At 35.7% G+C, this 17,375-nt stretch overlaps 1 protein-coding gene across 1 annotated transcript in view; it reads left to right on the top strand.

Annotated features, from left to right (window-relative positions):
• The window catches only part of osbpl10a (oxysterol binding protein-like 10a), a 45,640-nt gene that overhangs the window by 11,229 nt on the left and 17,036 nt on the right, over positions 1-17,375 (top strand). The window contains exons 3-5 of the mRNA XM_077547932.1: positions 3,275-3,354; positions 5,728-5,796; positions 11,450-11,647. Of these exons, the coding sequence (XP_077404058.1) occupies positions 3,275-3,354; positions 5,728-5,796; positions 11,450-11,647 (347 nt within the window). The remainder of the gene's footprint in view (positions 1-3,274; positions 3,355-5,727; positions 5,797-11,449; positions 11,648-17,375) is intronic.

Genomic DNA, 17,375 nt, shown 5'->3' with positions numbered 1-17,375 from the left:
TGCATGCACAAGTAATGTCCCGTGGCATTATGGGTAAATATGCTGTTTGTAGCATTTAGCCTACACGTACTTTTAAACGTCCTCGCGAGTATGTTCGAATGTATTTGTGAGTATGTTTGAAGCTATTTGCGAGGATGTTTGAACGTAAATTATAGGGGCGTGCCAAAAAATCTATTCTGATAAGAATCACAGTTTTAAATTAGTATGATTCAGAATCGATTTTAAATGTCCCAAAATCAATTTTATTTAAATTATTTGATACGGTCTTGCCCTTGTTTGTGTGTGCCTTTATTGGGAGCGCTGTTCATGTTGTACCCGATTTGGCCACTTAGGGGCAGTATGGTTCTGATACACTGTTAGGTTGTAGCCACATTAGAGAGCAGAAGGAAAAAGTCACGATCAAGTTATGCCAATAAAAGTTGTTTTTTTTGCAGTGTAGGAAGAGCATATGCCGGCGAATAATGTTAACATCCTTGTCTGTATACATTCCTGAAGTATTTTGTATAAATAGCCGTTCTTTTGAGTGATAAAAGTGCCGCGAGCAGTGCGCTAATTAGCATTAGCGAGTCAGACTGGAGTAGACCATGACAATACTTTGCACATCTATAAATTGAAGCAGAAATTATTGTCAGGCAAATAATTTTGAATCAAAAAACTTTCTGTATCAAAAATCGATTCCAAATCGAATCGCAGACCCAAAAATACGAATCAAATCGAATCGTGAGACTCCCACCCCTAGTAAATTACCAACATGTTTTTCAGAAATAAACCGCACCACGTTTGGATTCATACGACAATTGATGGTGACTTAGCAAGTGCTGGTTGGTGTTGCAATGCGTAAATTGAAAATTGAACTCCTGCATAGACCTGAAAAAAAAATCATATAAAATATATATATAAAAAAAATAAAAAAAAAAATTTTAAACTTGGGAAATTTAAAAAGAAAATCCTGGTTATGCAAATTTAATCTTCAAAACGGCTCTTCTCATTTCTTCTCTCGCACGGCGACATGGCACCATTCTATACGTGAAAACCTTCTCATTGCTCTGGCCATGATGTGGCAACAAACCATGTGAGCGGGTACGGTACCCTTATTAACTACAGAATGAGCACGTAACTGCTGGTGACTTAAAAATGTCTGCATGTGCTCCAATCAAATTCACTAAGATGTTAGCTAGCCTACCAGCGCCAAGCCTTAGACCTGGTCTAGCAGGCGTAAGTTTAGATCGACTTCCTGCCACCAAAAAGTTGTTTTGTTCTTATATTAAAGTGGAAATAGATGTAGGCTATGCCAGTTACCAATGTTAAAATGTTCCGCCAACATTGCCTAACGTTTATTAAAGGTTTTATGGATGGTGTCCATATGATTCACAACATTGTAATAAAACTGTAACTGCTCTACGCTTGTCTCATTAAAAATGTAACTTTAACGTAAGAATGGCACAGCTATCGTTCTAAATTCCCATCCCAATGTCTGAGCCAGCATGCTGTGTTCTTCGCCTCGAGCAAGCAAATTGTGAACAGGCGCACATCAGGAAAGAGACACTGTGATTATCTTAAAAATCCCAGCTAGGCTTGTGCGCTCCGCCAAGATGAACAGATGATGAAGATACTGAGTCCTACCTTGAAATTGGCTCTTTTTGAGGAAGAGATTCCTGGGGCGACTGGTGGAAAGTGAGCTTTTATTTGCATTTGTCAAGAGATTTCGTAGCGCGTCAGTTTCTGTGCTTCTTTCCTGTTCCAAGTGGCCCTTTTATGTGTTTGGACGAGTGCGGTAGTTCGCCATGCACAAAAACAACCCCCCTAAACCACTTCAAACACCTGAAGAAAATATACAAAACACATTTTTATATACAGTACAAATGTGAACTGACAGATTTTGTTTGTTGTAGTTCTTGGTGAGGGTTTCTTCATTCCACAATTAGTTGGTCAAAATGCTGCACAACATGTTTACGACAGTCTTTCACATGTAAATAAACTATTGATTAGCATATGAAATCAAGTTCACCTTATTTGCATATTCAAATCTGATAATTCTGCTCCTTTGTTTGTAAAGTGCATCTAATGAGAATCTCCATGGTAGCATTGTGAATGTCTAATCATTCAGGTTTGAATTAGAGCAAAATTAAACAATTAATTGACAAGTAATCCATTATCAAATTAATCGGCAACTATTTTATTAATCGAGTCATCGTTTGGAGCTATTTTTTCATTTAAAATTGTCCAAATCTTATGATTTCAGCATGTCAACATTAATGATTTATGTAGTCCTTCATGAAAGAAGACTGGTTATCTTCTGTGTTTAATCAAAATAAGACATTTGCAAACATTTGTTTTCACATTAGTCGATTAATCGATTCTAAAAATATTTGATAGTGACAGCAGTAATTTGAATGTGAAAGTTCTTTTCAGGGGCCTGACCAATATGGATTTTTTTTAGGCTGTTGTTGATTCCGACATATCGCAGGATAAAATTCAAAAAAACGATTAATTCGCTAATTAATTACAAAACATATATACAGTATAATGAATAAAATATCATCTTTTTTGGTCCCTTAACGAGTCCAACAGGCAAAACTACGTAAAATGTGTGTTTTTTTTTTGCTGTTTCCAAAAGAGCTAATACCAGCCGATTAATCGTCGGGAAATTGTTTAAATTTGAATTTGAAATGTTGCAGTGAAGTGTCATTTTCAGTACTGTAGCTTAGTTTGCTATCTCTCAATGTGAGATGAGGGACGTCCTGTCAAAGTTAGTTTGCTGTGGCTTGAGTTCCCAAGTGAAGAACAACAAACAGCCAAGGAGTCAGGTGCAGCAGTTTGGATCTGATTGACACCTCTGCGGCAGACTCTACTGTTTATTTTCTGCACTCAAGCAGCCTCTTCTCATGAGAGCCTAGTAACAAAAATTGTGCTTTTGTAAAAACATTGGATTAGCACCTGAATACTTTGAAAGTACCTCAAACTATGTATGTTGTTTCAAAGATGACAACGTATGATCTATTTGGTGGTCTCAATGCGGGAACCTTACAAATAAATGCCACTCCTGCATTTTAGGGATTAAATGTTAAGAGTAAGATGGCGAGACTTGTTCTAGCAACCTTAATCAAATTCATCTGTGCAATTGGACTGGCAACGAATGGCCTCCCTCAGTAGACATGAAGACTCTTTTAACTACATATTGACCCGACTGTGAACTCCTGTAAGAGTTTATTGCATGGATAGGAAGAGAGCCTGTAAATTAACTTTTGGTTATTCTTTTTTTGTATCTTTCCAGCATCTGATGCCAAAGAGCAGCAGTATTGGGTTAGCCAGCTCCAAGCGTGTGCCAGGCGACATTCGGACTGCAGTGCCAAGGTAAAAAATATAAATAAATAATTAAAATAAGATACAGATAGTTTTTAGTGCTCAACATTCTGCATGTGAAGTTAAAACAAGACGACTTGCACTCATTTGCTCCCAAAAACGTATAAATACGTTCAATTTTAAATATTACCATGCTCCCAAAGACATATTTGTTTTTTTAACGTGTTTTTTTATGATAGAGCATTTGATGCAGCCTCTGAACTGAAGAGTATGCATGGAGCAATGGTAGTTATTACAAAAACGGCCAGCAGATGGCAGCAGAGTATAAGAGATCAACCAGGGCCACGTTGCAACAAGCTCTTTTGTCCAGTGTTTTAAACAGGTTTGTGAATAATGATGAAACTTAGCCATAATGCTAATTGCTGCAAAACAACAACATATAGAAATATACATTTTTTTCGTTATGAAAGAATAGACTTTAATCTTTCTTTTGGCAGGTTCCATGTTTTTATAGCAATAGAACAGAATATTCTGTGGGCCTTGCAAAATCAGTCAAAATCCAGTAAACCAGCCGGGAGCGAAGGGGGTTGCTTCAGTGAAAATGGCTGGGAGTGAATGAGTTAATAATTGTGAGGATAAGCAGTTTGGAAAATGGATGGATGGTTGGATTAATCAGACTAATTATGTTGGTGATCAAATAAAAAAAAACTATTTATTCTTTTATTCATAAACAAGACATTATTTCAAATTGTCAGTGAAGGATTTGGATATTTTTAAATCAAACAATGTCTCTAAACCATTAATCGATTGTCAAAAATAATACTCGATTAGTTATTGATTAATTGTTGCTCCACCACTGTATACCATGTATGTATGTTTTTCCATTACTGTTTTTATTGTTATCAGGTCATCTGTATTTCCCCCTTTCCTCTATTTATTTATAAAAAATAAAATTAAAAATTAAAAAAAAGCCTAGCTCAGGCTCAAGTTAAAAATGTGATCTGCTTTCATAAGTATTAATATCACATTGTCTAAAACGGAATTGTACAGTAGGATGAAATAAAAATGAGATTATATTTTTAATCCCAAACCCCCATAACAGGGCACCGCCTCTTTGGTTGGACTCATTTTGTGGTAAATAACAGTTGAATGTCACACATCTCAAAACAAAAACAAAAAAACAGCAATTGTGAAAACAGAAACAGCACTTTGATGAATATGAACAATAATTGCAGTACTTTTTACTTTCAATCATAACAATAATGCCTCCTAATGAAGAGAGCTGCATGACTCTCTAACTAAAAAGGAACATAAACAAGCGGCGTTCTCTGATGTGAGCCAGGCGCCGTCAATTTGATGTTGTGTTCACCTTGGCCTGTCCTCCATCACCACATCAAGTCTGACGAAAGGTTGTTGTTTTGTTGCAGACGTCAATACTTATTCTCAAATATACTTATATGCCACATACAATTCAAGAATATTTAACTTTTGCATTACCGGGGATGCTTAGTGAAATTGCAATTGTTTTTAACCCCCACCTCAATTTTGTGATTGCGATTTAATATGCCATTATTTTGTCAAGTTCCTTTTCTATACCTTGAATATTGCCAAATGTCAATAAATGTGTGTTTACACGTGTTAATTTAGTCGGTTGAGAAATCCCATAATCTAGGACATTAATCTGAATTAGGGTGTCAGGCGATTACAATTTTTAATTAATCGCATGACTTCAAAAGTTAACTCACGATTAATCGCAAATTTTACATCTGTTCTTATATCTGTTAAAACGAAAATTTTAATCGTGATTAATTGCATGACTTCAAAAGTTAACTCATAATTATTCGCACATTTTATATCTGTTGTACATGTACAACATAAAATGTTGACATAAAAGTGGAATGTTAAACTAATATAAATATGGCTGCATATTGTAGTCATTGATACAGCAATTTCATAATAATTCATAAAATTTAGTTAAAATAAAAAAAATTGTAGTGTACTATAAAAAATAAGTGTGATATTGATTTGTGTTGAGGTCATTTTCTGCCACTAGATGGCATAATTGCATTTGTAAGACGTCGGCGACAGCTTAGTGCATTTCTCTTTTCATATTAAGAGCTATCTAATCTTTAACATGAAGTAACTTGTGAAGTTCTGCACAATTCTTGCATTATTATTACATTTTTTTACTGCAAAATTTTTACGTGGACGTGTCTGCTGCGTTGCGACTGGAATTCCTCGTACAGGCAGTCATTAATCGCGCGTTAAAAAAAATGAGTGGCGTCAAAGGAACTTTAAATTACCTCAAAATGAACACACTAATTTTGACACCCCTAATATGAATACAACTTTACAATAATGGATATGACTTGAATTCATTTTCTATATTCTACTTTCTGAAACCAATGTCTGTGTTGCTACTAGGTAAGGAAGTTGAAGGGCTCAGATGAACACCTGAGTGCAGAAGAATCAGGGGGAGGACAAGACGTGCTGGTGAGTCACTAATAAACACACACGGCCATCTTATTAAAGATGTGCGGTGCTTCATAGTGGAGATGTACTCCTCTGTGACAGCGTGTACCTGCCATGTGCTTATTAAGCGTCATTGTTCAGCTCTTCTTCCCCACGCCAGACAGCTGCTGGCATGACAAAGGTGAACGTTGAAGAGGAAATAAATCGAAAAGATGGGATTGAAGTAGTCGGAAAAACACAAATCAAAATGTGCTTCTGTCTTGCTGTCGGCACAAGTGGACTTTTTCCTGATTGTTGACTGCTGCTCTGGTTACGTGGACTGAGTAATGGTTGCTAAAATTCACATCACGGTATAAATTTAATTCACCCCACAGTAACTATGTACCATGATATAAACTAAACTAAAGAAACAATATATAGTGGACGTATTTCTAAATGAGTTACTTGTAGATAGGTAGCTAAATTGATTTAAAAAAAAAAAACACACACACACAGAAAATATATACAACTTGTTGTGGAGATCTCAAAACTCAAAATTAAAACTATAAATGACATTATTGATATCAGAAATATTTAACATACCGTACTATACTCTTGACCTTCCGGAAAATATTGGTGCATGTGTGTACTGTGTTTATTATGTAGCTGTTGTATTATTTTCTTTCTAGACACCAGGGTTATTATAGTTTTGGAATTTTTCATTTTAGTTAGTTTTTATTTAGTTTTAATTTTTTTTTTTTTTTATGTAGCTAGTTCTAATTAGTTTTCAGGGTGGTTCTACTTAGTTTTAGTTCGTTTCAGTATTGGTTTTTGTTTTGTGCGTAGAGGTGGCAAATCCAGGTCCTGAAAACCTTGCCACAGTGTGGCTTTAGCCATTGATGCTAGCTAGCTAGCTAGCTCCCTAGCAGGGTTAACTAGCACCATGGGAGCTAGCCAGGGAGCTAGCTAGCTACCTAGGGTTAAAGCCAAACTGTGACAGGGTTTTTACTTTCTGGACCTGGATTTGCCACCTCTGCTTGAGCGCAATATTTAATAAACATCATGGGGAATGAGAAAAGTAACAAATTTCTTATGTAGCGTTGTATCTGAAGGTGCTTTTTTATTGGCTGCTGCTAGATGACATCACTTGTGACACTTTCAAACGTCCTTATTCCGGTTAAATAAATATACTTAAAATCACATTTAAAATCATCCCCAAAGGCTCATGCATTAAATTAATTACCAAAGACTAAAACGAAGGGGATTTTTGATATAATTATAGTTAGTTTTAGTTAATTTGGTAAACATAAAATGTTAGTTTTCGTTTTTTGAAAAGCATTTTCATTTTCATTTTATTTCGTTTGAATTTTTGTTTTTGTTTTTTCGTAAGTTTCCGTCTTAATTGCTTTTTTAGTTGACTAGTCTTTACTGTAAAGTGGTTCCAGGCATATTTCTACTCGGACTGTACCACGTCGTAAACACTTATACTTCTTATTTTAGATTGGCTTAGCGGTTAGCATCGTTTGCTATAACAGGGGTCTGGAGCCACATGTTGCTCTTTAGTCCCTCTCCTGTGGCTCCATGTGGTTCTTAATTTTTTTTTTAAAATTAGCTAGTTTGGTTTTTTACATATTTATTTTTTAGATTATATATTCCAAAAAATGTCAAGAGTCCACATTTTTAAATCGTCAGAAAAAGAGATGAAAGCTAGATGAAAATTTTTTTAAAATTACCAAAAAATGTCCAAAAAGTGACTGTCCAATGTCTTAAAAGGAAGAGGAAAAGCATAAAATGACCATAAAATGACCATTAAATTTGCCCAAATATCAGAGAATTGAGTAAAAAATCCAGAAAAGAAAATGTTCAAGAAGTAATCATAAAATGTCCAAAAACAAAAGAAGAAATCCCCCAAATTTCCATAAAATGTCTTCACAATTGGCAAAAGTCAGAATATATATATTTTTTAAAGACAGAAAAGAAAACATTTAGAGTCGTTATAAAATGTCCAAAAACAAAAGATGATTTTCTGAAAATTACCATAAAATGTCCACAAAATTGCCCAAAATGCCAGAAAACTGATAGGAAAAAAGGCAGAACAAAGTGTAAAAAAAATAGCCATAAAATGTCTAAAAAAGGAAGAAGAAATGCAGAAAATGACCATAACATGCCCATTAAAGTGCCAAAAGTACTAAAAATTACTAAAACTATATCCAAAAGTAGAAGAAAATTAATTACTTATTGGATGCTGCATATTTTTGTTATGGTGCATCTGTAATGACCTTTTATGCCCTCAGTACATTTAGCTCCAGACAGATTTTTGTTTTTTTATTTGGCCTAAAATGGCACTTTTGACAGGAACGGTCGGTGACCCCTGTTTTATAGTGACAAACGTGTGTGCCAGACTCAGAAGTATAATGTAATGGAGGCGGAGGTGGAAATTTGTGACATGACAGGACAGCGTTTAGCCATGCTAGCTAGCTAGCAGCCTCAGCTGCACTTTTGTTTTCAAACAGCACCGATTAAATGGATTATCCAAGTATCTCACTCCATTAGCTAATTGATTTGAACGAAAACGGCAACGCAGCTGTTAAATGTAGCAGTGAAGTGACAAATGTTTGTGATCTCCAGGTTTTGAGGACCTCATTTATTTCATGTGTTTCACTGCTCCAAACATTTCCAGGAGCAACACACCTGCGCATTGTAACATTTGAAGGAGCCAGAGCTTAATTTTTTCCCGTCACCTCTTACTGTATTTGATACAAATGCATGAGCAGTCAGGTTGTCTAACTGAATATAATCCTTTTCCTCAGAACATTTGGCCCTGTTCTTTGTGCCACTTTGCACCCACAGTTTATTAGCTGATTGCACACGAAAACCCAGGTTGGCACAGAAGCAAAGCGGACAGTTTTCATGATGATTAACAAGTGTGGTCTCATCCTAACAGGAAGTGTAGGAAGAGTCAGACTGTTGACTTTCTGATAGCATAAAGCAAACAGGATTTCTTTGCCTTCTTTGTTACACCTTTGCTAGATTTTTTTTCTTTGAACATGTAGTCAGTTAAACTACAGTGGCATTCTTTAATAAAATATGACAAAACAAGTCATTTATATTGTCTGGTTAGCAGTTTTCTTACCCCCACACAAAAGCAATGGTGGACATTGGAATGGTAAAGGTATGTGCTCACAGAGGATCTAATGTGGAGGTAATGAATGTATCCTGTGGTGTAAAATGTGACAGATCAGCATCTGACCGTTGGACCTTACGCCCGCGCTGCAGGGCCATATCTGACTACAGCTGAGTGAAAGCAAAGAACCAGCAAGATAGGAAGTGACAGTATTGGAATTGTTTTCCCCGATCCAAATAAATGGTAACACTAACAAAGAATGTCTTGCACAAAGACATTTATTTATCTATTTTCATGGTTGTCAGATTTGTTTCCAGCCATCCTTCGATATTTTTTCTTTTTTTTTTCTTTTAGTATGTTGTGGGTGGAGGGCCCGTGCTTGAGATCAAGCTTTTTAACCCTCAACCACACATTTTCTCCACAATGTCTAGTCTTGAGATTTCATTGAACCATACACAGATAACCAGTGCTTGAGGAGCAAAGCAGCCCCAGAACAAAACCATACTACTATAGTTTCTTTGCTTTGTATGCTTATTTGTCAAAGTATGACAAAATAATGAATGCACTGTGGCATAGGGGTGGGAATCTTTGACGGTCTCACCACTGGATTCAATTCAGATTTTTGGCTATGCGATGCGATTCAAAATCAATTTTTGATTCAAAATGATTTCTGCTTCAGTCGCTGCTTCACTCCAGTTAAGGTTAACTGTAAAACTAAACACACAAAACAAAGAGAATTACACACAGTGCACACTTAAATGAACTTTGTTTAGCTTGTTTTCTGAACGTAGCTATCTCAATGCTCTCTTAGGCACAATGGAAAAGCGCCATCGACTCGCTAACGCTAATTAGCGCACTACTCGCGGCACTCAAAAGAACAGCTATTTATACAAAATGCTGCAGGAATGTATACAGAGAAATATCTTAGCGTTACTCACAGGCTTATCCTACGTTGCAAAAACAACTTGTATTGACATGAATTAATTGTAACTTTTTTCTTCTACTCTTTAATGTGGCCGACTGACCACAAGAGTGTATCTGGACCACACGGCTCCTAAGTGGCCAAATTGTGTACAACATGAACAACGCTCACAATAAAGGCACACACGAACAAGGGCAATAAAGTATCAAAGAAATAAATAATAATAAATAAGGTAATGTGTGGGGATTTAAAAATCAGTATTACCTATTTCTTTGAGTTGTTTCACCCTCCCCTTCTTGTCCAGACATATTTTTGGGTTCAATAAGTTCTTTGCAGTTTAATGAAATGCTCGGGGCTCTGTTCCAGTTATAGAGGACAAAACCTCAATTCTTAATGCTGTTCCTTCTCTGCTTGCTCATGGCTTGTCTTTGCACAATGCAACACTGTTCTCTCCTGTAAGCTGATTAAGTCCTGCCCCAAAACATCACAAGGGACCTATGTGATATAAATCTCACTCTTCAGAAATTGGATGCATCTGATGACCGCGGAGAAGCAACGTGCTTTTTGGTTACGACAGAGCAAGTAGGATGACCTCAGCTGGTTGTTTGCCTTTCAGTGGGCAGTGCTCTGTTGTGAAAGTTTGATCTATTTTGTTTTCACCGGCACTGTAACCAGACCTCTGTTATCTCGGGGCAAATCATCTCTGGTGCCGTTTCCCTGTCCATTAATCGAAAAGAAAGGCAGACCTGTGAGGATAACTGAAATCTCATCTGAAAGCGCAATAACCTTACATTTTTACATTTTATATATAATAATGATACTATATATGCAGAGGTGGCAAATCTAGGTCCAGAAAGTAAAAACCCTGCCACAGTTTGGCTTTAGCTTCTAGTGCTAGCTAGGTAGCTAGCTCCCTAGCAGGTAAACGAGCACCATGGGATCTAGCTATGGAGCTAGATAACTAGCATTTGGGGCTAAAGTCAAACTGTGGCAAGATTTTTACTTTCTGGATTTGGCACCTCTGTATATATGTTATTCATATAATAATGAGACTGTATATGCAGAGGTGGCAAATCCAGGTCCAGAAAGTAAAAACCCTGCCACAGTTTGGCTTTAGCTTCTATTGCTAGCTAGGTAGCTAGCTCCCTAGCAGGTAAACAAGGACCGTGGGTGCTGGCAAGCTAGCTAGCTCACGCCTTAGCAGGTAAATGAGCACCATGGATGCTAGCTAGCTAGCTAGCTCCCTAGCAGGTAAACAAGCACCATGGGAGCTAGCTATGGAGCAAGCTAACTAGCACCTGAGGCTAAAGCCAAACTGTGGCAGGATTTTTACTTTCTGGACCTGGATTTGCTACCTATGTATATATAGCAAATCCAGGTCCAGAAAGTAAAAATCCTGCCACAGTTTGGCTTTAGTTCCTAGTGCTAGCTTGCTAGCTCGCTCCTTAGCAGGTAAACAAGCACCATGGGAGCTAGCTATGGAGCTAGCTAACTAGCACCTGAGGCTAAAGCCAAACTGTGGCACAATTTTTACTTTCTGGACTTGGATTTGGGACCTCTGTATATATGTTATTCATATATTGATTTATATAGGCCTATATACAGTATATCCTGAAATATTTATTTATGTATACTTTTGCATTCCGTAGGGCTCGTCATCGTCTGGTCGCAACCGTAGCTTCTCCCTCCTCCCACATCTCACGCCAACGTCATCACCGGCTTCTCAGAGGCAACTGGCCCACACGTCTTCGCCGGGCAACATCGTCACAATAACACACCACAAGTCACCGGCAGCAGCGCGCCGGGCCAAGAGTCAGTACCCAGGACGGCTGCTAGAGGTTAAAGAGGTGGGTGCCAAAAATGTGACTACAACGACAGATGTGCAGCAGTAATTTAAAACATGGTAAAATTCTATATAATGGGGATATTTGGATTTCATATCAAAAGATATTTTGAGTCAAAAGTTGTAGCTTGAACTCACCCACTTTTCAAGTGAGCAAAAATGTTGGAACAGACATGATTAAATTAACTTTAAGTGGACAATATTTGATATATGGTGGCATAACCCTTACTTGCAATAACTGCATCAAGCCTGTCACCCATTGATTTCACCAGATTCTTCATTTGAAATACTTTCCCAGGCCTTTACTGCAGCCTCTTTCAGTTCTTTCTAAATAACATGAAATAAAAGCCAAATGAACTTACTGTTCTAATAATTTTAGAGGGGACTAACTTCAAATTATGCCGTTTCAACTTTTACCTCTGTTGCCGTTAAACATTTTGCTGCTAGAAGAGACTTTGCCAGAAACAAGGCTTGTCCCTCTGTAGAATACCATATTTTCACGACTATAAGGCACACTTTAAAGTCTTGAATTTTCCCAAAAATCGACGGTGCGCCTAATAGTGAGGAGGGCTTTGTGTGTGGACCAAGGTCCAAAATCTGACTGACTGTGTGAGAGGACTTCCCGCACACATTACTTATATACAAGAAAGGCGGACCTGACTGAGGACAGACATGAGAGCACGGAAGAGTCAATTTGGTGGCGAGTTCTTATGCCAATTTTTATAGCAATAGAACACAATATTCTGTGGGCCTTGCAAAGTCAGTCAGTCAAAATCCAGTAAAACAGCCGGGAGCGAATGGGGTTGCTTCAGTGAAAATGGCTGGGAGTGAATGAGTTAAAAATGATACTGTTTTAATTCAATTTTTTTAATAAAAACAAACTTTATTCCTAAACCTCACTGTTAAAAACACTTCCAATGAAGTGGCAAAACCATGTCTCATTTGTATGCCTTTAATTTTGAAATTATTTTTTGAAATTATTTTTATTAAAATGAAATCTAGAAAAGCTGTCTTTTTTTAAAATCCAAAACAAGTAAGAGATTTAAGTGTAATCCTGAAAAGACATTACCGGTATTTTTTTTCAATTTGAAATAATTATGATAGGTTAAAAAGATGCTGTTTTCATTTTACTTTTAATAAAAACAAACTTTATTCCTAAACCTTACTGTTAAAAACACTTCCAATTAAGTGACAAAACCGAGTGTCATTTTCATTTTTAAAGTAATTTGTAATCGTATTTAGTTACTTAAATAAAGTAATCAGTAAAGTAACTAGTTAACTTTTTCAAGGTAACTGACAACTCTGTTTATTTTATACTAAACATCTGGGCTCAGATTGTTGTTTCAGCAACTGTTTTCTCGAAATAATCGGACAATAAATTGGATAACAATATCTAGTTGGCTAAGACATCTGGGTCAAGGGCTCGTTCCTCCGACATTCCAAAAACATGACAGAATTTTCTGTAATTTGCGATTGTCTATTTATATATTTATTTATTTATTTATTTCCACATTTGTTTTTATTTTTTTAATCTCGTTTTTAATTTATTTTTTATTATTTTTTTATTATTTATTCATGTCTATCTATATATTTTGTTGTTTTTATTTCCTTTTATTATTATTTTTTTCATTTTTGAATTATATTTTATATCCGTTTTTATTTTCCTTATTTATTTATTTTTAATTTTGGCATTTTTGGTCCTCCATAAGCAGTGTTTTTCAAGTTACTTTTGAAAAGTAAAGAGTTATAGTTACTTCTGTAAAAAAGTAACTAATTACTTTACTAGTTATTCAATTATGAAAGTAACTACCGTACTTTAGGTTATTTTATACTATACCTGTGGGCTCAAATTTTTGTGTTAAAAATTTGACTTTTTTTTTTTTGCAACAGTTTTCCTGAATAATTGGACTGTTAATTGGATATCTCTCTATAGTTGGCTAAGACATCTGGATCAAGGGCGGTTTCCTCTGACATTTTAAAAACACAACAGATTTTAACTGGCCATTTTTCAGTCATTTGTGAGAGTGTATGGTGGATTGTCAATGAATCCAGGGTGTAAAGAAAGGGCCTTCGTCTTTGTATGAGAATAACAATACCCCAAATGGATTTCAAGATCACTAACAAACATTTGAAAGTTTCCCATTTTGACTGCATTTCGTGCAAAGCTCTTCCTTTCATGCCTCCGTGTGGGCCCTCTTCAAGTCGTGCAGTTCCCCCATTCCGATGCGCCACGCTATCATCTCGCTAAGAATATCTCATCTACTGCGTTGACAGAAAGAGAGCATCTTGCCGTCAGTGAATGGAGAATCCATTCTCACCTCTCCTTCTTCGAGTCAACCTGCTGCAGTGTTAGCGAATACCGAGCAGATGGCGTGCTCATTAAGTAAAACAAACACTCCTCTGGTGCTTGTGTTTCCGCGTCAGAATGAAAAAAAAACAAAAAAAACAAAACCCTCTGTGATTTGTGATTCATTCTCTGTTTGGCTTCACATTCATCTGACCTGATTGCTACAGTAGCTTCTACTTCATACTTCTTCCCAATTTGTCATCTTTCTTTCATTCCTAACGGCAGGAGGATGTTGATGCTGACTGTGCAGGAGACTGCTTGTACTGTGATTTATATCCTCGGGCACATTTGATAGACAAAGACGCTGCTGCATGCAGATATGGGTGAGATTTATGGGCAAACTTTACGACAGGACGTCACGTTGTATGGCACATGCATTTTCTGGTCATTCGTAATAGTTCACTCTTGGCTCACACGCGCATGAATTTATGCATGATTTGTCTTGTCGGCATCACTTAAGCTTAAGAATATCAGCTCAAAATATAATAATAATAATAATAATAATAATAATAACAACAACAATAATAATAATAATAATAATAATAATAATAATAATAATCTCCTTGACTACTAATAACAGGTATCGGCCCTGAAAAAAAAAACATTGGTCTATCTCAATTTAACATATTAAAATGTTAATTAGTATTTCAAAGAGTTTTTTCCAATGAAGGATTAAAAACAATTTGGATTGAATGAAATTGGCAAAAGCTTTGATCATAAATCACAACGCCTCAATGATCAAAAGGCTAAAAATGATTCAGTGCATGATTTTTGTTCGTTGAGAGCCGTCTAGTGTCGAGATGGACTCTCCCAAAGAACTGGTCTTTGCCACATTTGTCACCTTCAATCTGTCCGTCCGTCCGCGCACGCATATAGTTATTTGTCCATCTCCTGAGTGTGTGGCAGCGGGAGTCAGACTACATGAGCGTCTCCCCTCAGCCAGCTTGTCACAGCCGACTGATGTGAGCTCATCAAACGGCGGCGCGGGCGGGCACTCACTCGCACAGCCATGTTGGAGCTGGATCACTGGGGTTAGGCTATTTCTGGAAACATTGCTGATCCCATTGGCTCCACAGAGAGAAAGTCTGCTTTTGCTGTGTTTGGAAATCGGGCCAGTCTGCTCCCTTTTGGTTTTAGTCATGTCACGTGTGGAAAATTCATAGATTACACATTACAAGTACTTTAATAACAGTCAACTAAATGTTATAAATAAGGGATAGTAATAAGTCACTTTTTTTTTCATCTCACACCTCTCTTGTGAGCCTTTTGTCATCTGCAAAATAACATTTGCTGGCCCTAGTGATCATGTCACTTCAACATTATTCATGACGTGTTACTAATTCATGGGAACACATGTTCATTAACAGGAACCCTGAAGCTATGTTCAGTTCTATTTATATTTTTACATCTGTCTCTTTTTTCTATGTAATTTTTAAATTCTATTTTTGTATCCAATTTTATTTTGACATTTATTTTGGCATTTTTGGTCCTCCATAACAGCGTATGCAGCATGAAATAAATAAATATGAGCGCAGAACCTTTTTATTGATTGATTGACATTTAATTATATTTATATATTTATTTTTGTATTTATTTCCATTTAAAAAAAAATATATTCACGTTTTTTAAATTTTTATTTTATTTAACTTTTTTATTTATGTTCAGCTATATATTTTGTTGTTTTTATTTCCATTTATATCTATTTATTTTTTATTTAATTTTTGAAATATATTTTTATATCCGTTTATATTTTCACATTTATTTTTAATATTTGGCATTTTTGGTCTTCCATATTATATTGCTTTTTAATTATGTTTTTTTAAATTTTTTTTTACCATTTTTATTTTCAGCTTTTATTTATTTATTTTTTGTCATTTTGGTCCTCCATAACAGCATCTGCAGCATGAAATAAATAAATATGAGAGCAGAGCCTTTTTATTTATTGAGTGGCATTTAATTATATTTATATATTTGTTTTTGTATTTATTTCCAAATGAATTTATTTGTATTTTTTTTTATCTCATTTTTAATTTTTGTATTTATTTTTACATACATATTTATATACATTTTGTAGTTTTTATTACCATTTACATTTTTTATATTTAAGTTTTTAATTATATTTTTATATCCATTTTTATTTTCACATGTATTTATTTACTTATTTATAATTTTGTATTATTGGTCCTCCATAAGGTAGATTCTGTAACAAGACTAAACAATCAGTTCTCAGTGGATCCAATCTAAGTAAATGCAAAGCCAAATAATGATTGTTGAGTCTTTTCCATTGACTATAGAAGATGCATATAAGCTCATCCGGCAGCTTTGTCTGCTTCTAAAATAGCTCTTGCGCGCCGCTGCAGATAGGGCTTGTCAAGTGCGTGCAGAACACGAGGTGTGGGCTGTGAACATATACAATATTAATGAAGGTAAGATTAGCAACCCGCATACATTAGTGCTGAGAAAAGCTTATTATCCACAAGGAAGATGCAACTTTCTCTTCCTCCCTTTTGTGATGCCTTTCGACCAAATAGGTGATTCCTACAGGAATAATTCTCATACTCCTCTTTTGGTGCAGATGAGGTGGATATAGGAGAATGCACTCGTATTTATTAAGAGCTATGATACAGAAATGGCATGTGAGCACAGAAGAATGTGATGGAAGAATGAAATTAAAAGGTCAATTGCAATGCACGTTCACTTTCAATATCATGTAATAAACAGGCAAAATGAGAGGGATCGTGGTCTCACTATTTTTGAGGATTTTTTGTACAGTTTATAACTCTATTTTGTTCTCATTTATTTCTGGTTGGATTTCACTGTTGACCACTAGATGGCGACACACTATTTTGTATTGTCTTTGACACTGCGAATTTGACTATAGAAGACGATTGAAAACAGGAAGTCCAGTATTTCAAGATCCTCCTACTTTTTGCTCAAGAATATTAAATGTTAATCTCCTTCAATCCTAGCTTCATTTTGCAATGTATATCTTTGGGCATGATTATTGATGCATATTAAAAGATGATAAACTAAGTTTGTTAGTTTTTAAAAAAACAAACAGATTATTTATATGTAATTTATATGTGCTTGTATTATGTGTTTTTGAGGATTTTAAATATTAAATCAGTTGATTAATCGGATTCATTTTAATTTTGCATTAAAGTGTATTACAATTATTATTTTTCCCTGATTACTGTTTATTAACCAGTGATTTGTGTTTATTTCGTACTTTGTATTCGTATAGTGATTAAAAAAGGCATTGATGTTACCGGTTCAGTCATTGTTTTCCAAAATAAAAACAGACGTTTGCAAGTGTCTTATTTTGATTAAACACAGACGTTAATCAGTCTTCTTTCATGAAGGACTACAGAAATCAGTGAACAAT

The sequence above is a fragment of the Vanacampus margaritifer genome, chromosome 17, assembly GCF_051991255.1.
Source record: "Vanacampus margaritifer isolate UIUO_Vmar chromosome 17, RoL_Vmar_1.0, whole genome shotgun sequence".
NCBI classification, from domain to species: domain Eukaryota; kingdom Metazoa; phylum Chordata; class Actinopteri; order Syngnathiformes; family Syngnathidae; genus Vanacampus; species Vanacampus margaritifer.
Note: the sequence above shows the minus strand (reverse complement) of the source record. Positions and strands in the feature narration are given on the sequence as shown.